We start from the raw sequence: 3204 nt of genomic DNA on the forward strand, positions 1-3204 counted from the left end.
TTTTGTATTTTGTATTTGTCTTTACTCTTCTGGGGGTTTGTTGCTGTGTGTTCGAGTGCATTATCCTCCCTACCATTAAAACTTCTGCGTCTTGTCACTCGTGTGTGTATACGATAGTTGTTACAATACCCATATATCATATATCATAAAATAAAGTCCTTTTCGACGTCGCAGTCACTCTTATTCTTTTCAGATGGATGGATTTCTAGATTTTTTTTTTTTTTTTTTTTTTTTTTTTTCATTGCACTTTGTCCGAATGAAGGCTCTGGCTTCGCGACACCAGTAAAATGCGACAACCTTATAAATTCCTGATCCTTCAAGTGTTGCGAGGCGAACCGAGGTTGGATCCTGTTGTAGAACAGTGAATGCATTGCAGGCGGACTCCGCAGAGCGAGGTTAAACCAAAATGTTCTCACCTTCCACCCGGAATCTATAGTGTGAGACAACTTAAATGGATGACTCCCAGCTTCGTCCACCTTCTTCTCGCCTCTCTCAGAATGCCCACATATTCTTCAAGGTAGGCGGTGTAAAGGTCCAGTTCGATTCCATCAACCTCTTTGCCAGCCAACCAATGCGGCAGCTGGATGAACTCAACAGGAAGGGAAGCAGCCCATTCCAGGTCGATTATATAGGTTACGTTCCAGTCTTTGTCGACAAAGATATTGCTTTGGTGTAGATCAGTCAAGGAGAATACAAACGGACCAGTGTCATAGTCATGATTATAAAATTGTGGTGCTACAGCTTTCATGATTGTTAGCGCACACATTTGACTGACACAGTCACCTAAGCCCTTGACAGCATTTGCGTTTTGTCGAAGCTGATTGTCATGATATGCGAGGAGATCAGCGACGTATGCAATTACACTTGTGAAGGTGCGGTCCCTCGCAATGTGAATTGGAACCCCTGCATTTTCTAATTCTTAAAGCATCGAGGTAAGTGGTCGATTCGCCAACCTGAGAAAGCCGGTATCATCGATAATCGAAGATCCAAGTTTTGGCAATTTGATTCGACTCATGGAAGAGATTCGTAAGACGCTTTTTATCTTACCGATACTCGTCCCATGTTTCAGACAGCATTTGTCCTTCTGACTCTTACAATATAATTCATCACCAAATATGACCCAATTGAATTTGGAAGCGTTAAGGTGTGGGTCTGGATATAGTTGGAGGGTCGCTGGCGGTGCCACATCGACAACAGGGCCTGGCGGAGCTTCTGCGCCCATCGAGATAACCAGGGAAAATTTCTCACAGATCTAAACTGTAGTAAAGATCAGTCAGTAAGAGAAAATTTAGGAAGTTCAGAGATCCGACGAACATGTAGACCGTTCGATAAGCAGAAGCCATGTAAATACGGAATTGGGATAGATGGACACTCCTGCTGTAACCACGCATACGCCCCAGCTTCACAACGGACTTTCTCATCGGCGTTCCCAGGGAAAACTTTTTCTCCGTTGCGATATGGCAGCGTAAACCTTATATTTACCCGGTCTTGAGAAGGTTCAATTCGAACAGGGACACAAACGTTAAAAGTGCCGTGTATCCACTGTGCCATTTCCTCAACGTGGCATTGTTTTGACGACTCGAGACCAAGATGATATGCAACAGTAGATTCGATCTCCGTCCGGGATTCGTGGATGAGGGCAAAGAATTTTGTCCGCTCGTCAAAAATATGTCAGTTTGAGGAGATATCACTCTCACAACGGCAGAATAAGTAGTCACCCCACGGAGAAGGCGGCGTTCGATAAACATCATGCAGATAGTATTTGCAACTGGAGCATAAAATGTTCAGCGAAGAGTAGGGATAAATCCAGGCATCGCGCCATGTGCAACAAAGATAAAGACCATACCGGAAGAACGTAGGGTTAATTTATGGGGATCCACGCCTGTCATGTGTCGCCGCTCACAACACATGTTCTACCATTGATATCAGTGACACATCGCTGATAATTCAATGTCAAGATGGCATTGAAACAGTGCAGGACTTCTTGACACCATCAGTGCACTGTTCAGTAACCACAATATACTATTCTGTCAGCAAAACCAATGTTTGCATGCTATTAAATTAAACTAACTACTCTAACTAACTATAGTTAACTAGTTAACTAACTATTTAAGGTTATCTAATCTAAAGGCTAAGGTTACACAATGTCCACTTCGCTATCCAACATCCTCACTCATCATTCCTGCTATATATACCTATTGTAATATCACAGTCCTCCAATATAAATTCCATTATTGTCGCTTTCTCTTGTTGCCATCCTAACCATCGTAAACATGGTATGCCACACCTAGCCTGAAGGCCTTCGAGATTTGGAAACCCCTGATCTAACGGAGACAACAAATACACGTAGCCGCACGCAGATTCGTCGTATTTCGCGCCTGGCTTGACAAAAACAGAAGTTTATAGTCAGGTCCTCGAACAAGCAAAAGGCTTGCTAGATGGTCAACGGAATTGGGTATATTTTTCCTAGCTGCCACCGATATATCTCCATCTATTCTAGTCCGTTGACGGCAATATACCAGATAACATATACTAACAAGAAAACTTATACGAAAATAATTCAGGTGAGGTACGCCTGCATCTAACTGCATCTAACTGCATCCTTGGAGACATTGCAATTGAGCCACTCCTCACTGTGGATACAGCAACCTTGCCAATGTTTCTTCCTTGTTGTGGCATGCATATGCTGCTCTCCCCGCACCCTCTTCTGCCGTGAATTGGGCTGGTTTCTACGTCCGGCAAGATAGATTTCCATCTTTGGTTTCTGCCGGCTCAAATACCAAGGAAACGCCAGGCACTCAAGCCCTGCTACTGGACCCTTTCCATGGAAAACCCGCATGCCAGTTGATCCAATTTGGGCGAGGGGTGTGCGGGACAGCAGCTGAAAAGCAAGAGACAGTGTTGGTGCCAGACGTGTTCAACTGGGAGGGCCATATTGCCTGTGATGCCGAGAGTAAAAGTGAAATTGTTGTCCCCATTTTGGTGAATGGAGAGGTGAGTCCTATTTCCCCTCAGCGTAACCATGCATATATTGAACATTAGTCCGTGAATTTGTGGCAACACGGCTCGAAATATATTTGTGCGTAACTAAGAGAGTCACTTTATCAGACCGTTGCTATAATCGACATTGACTGCACCCAGCCATCTGGATTTGATGAAGTCGACAGAAAATGGCTCGAAGCCCTGGCCAGTCATTTTGGCAGA

General features: G+C 44.2%; 2 protein-coding genes across 2 annotated transcripts in view; both read left to right on the top strand.

Annotated features, from left to right (window-relative positions):
- Window positions 1–676, top strand: part of HCAG_07210 (glycolipid-anchored surface protein 5 precursor) — a gene marked incomplete at both ends in the record, with an annotated part of 2745 nt that extends 2069 nt beyond the window's left edge. The window contains one exon of the mRNA XM_001537738.1: window positions 467–676. Within this exon, the coding sequence (XP_001537788.1) occupies window positions 467–676 (210 nt within the window). The remainder of the gene's footprint in view (window positions 1–466) is intronic.
- Window positions 677–2273: 1597 nt separating this feature from the next.
- HCAG_07211 (hypothetical protein) lies at window positions 2274–3087 on the top strand (the record flags this gene model as incomplete). The annotated part of the gene is made up of 4 exons (XM_001537739.1): window positions 2274–2276; window positions 2565–2569; window positions 2646–2994; window positions 3043–3087. The coding sequence occupies 4 exons, from the start codon at window positions 2274–2276 to the stop codon at window positions 3085–3087; spliced, it is 402 nt and encodes a 133-aa protein (XP_001537789.1).
- Window positions 3088–3204: the final 117 nt, after the last annotated feature.

This window comes from Histoplasma capsulatum, genomic scaffold (genome assembly GCF_000149585.1).
Source record: "Histoplasma capsulatum NAm1 scaffold_8 genomic scaffold, whole genome shotgun sequence".
NCBI lineage: Eukaryota > Fungi > Ascomycota > Eurotiomycetes > Onygenales > Ajellomycetaceae > Histoplasma > Histoplasma mississippiense.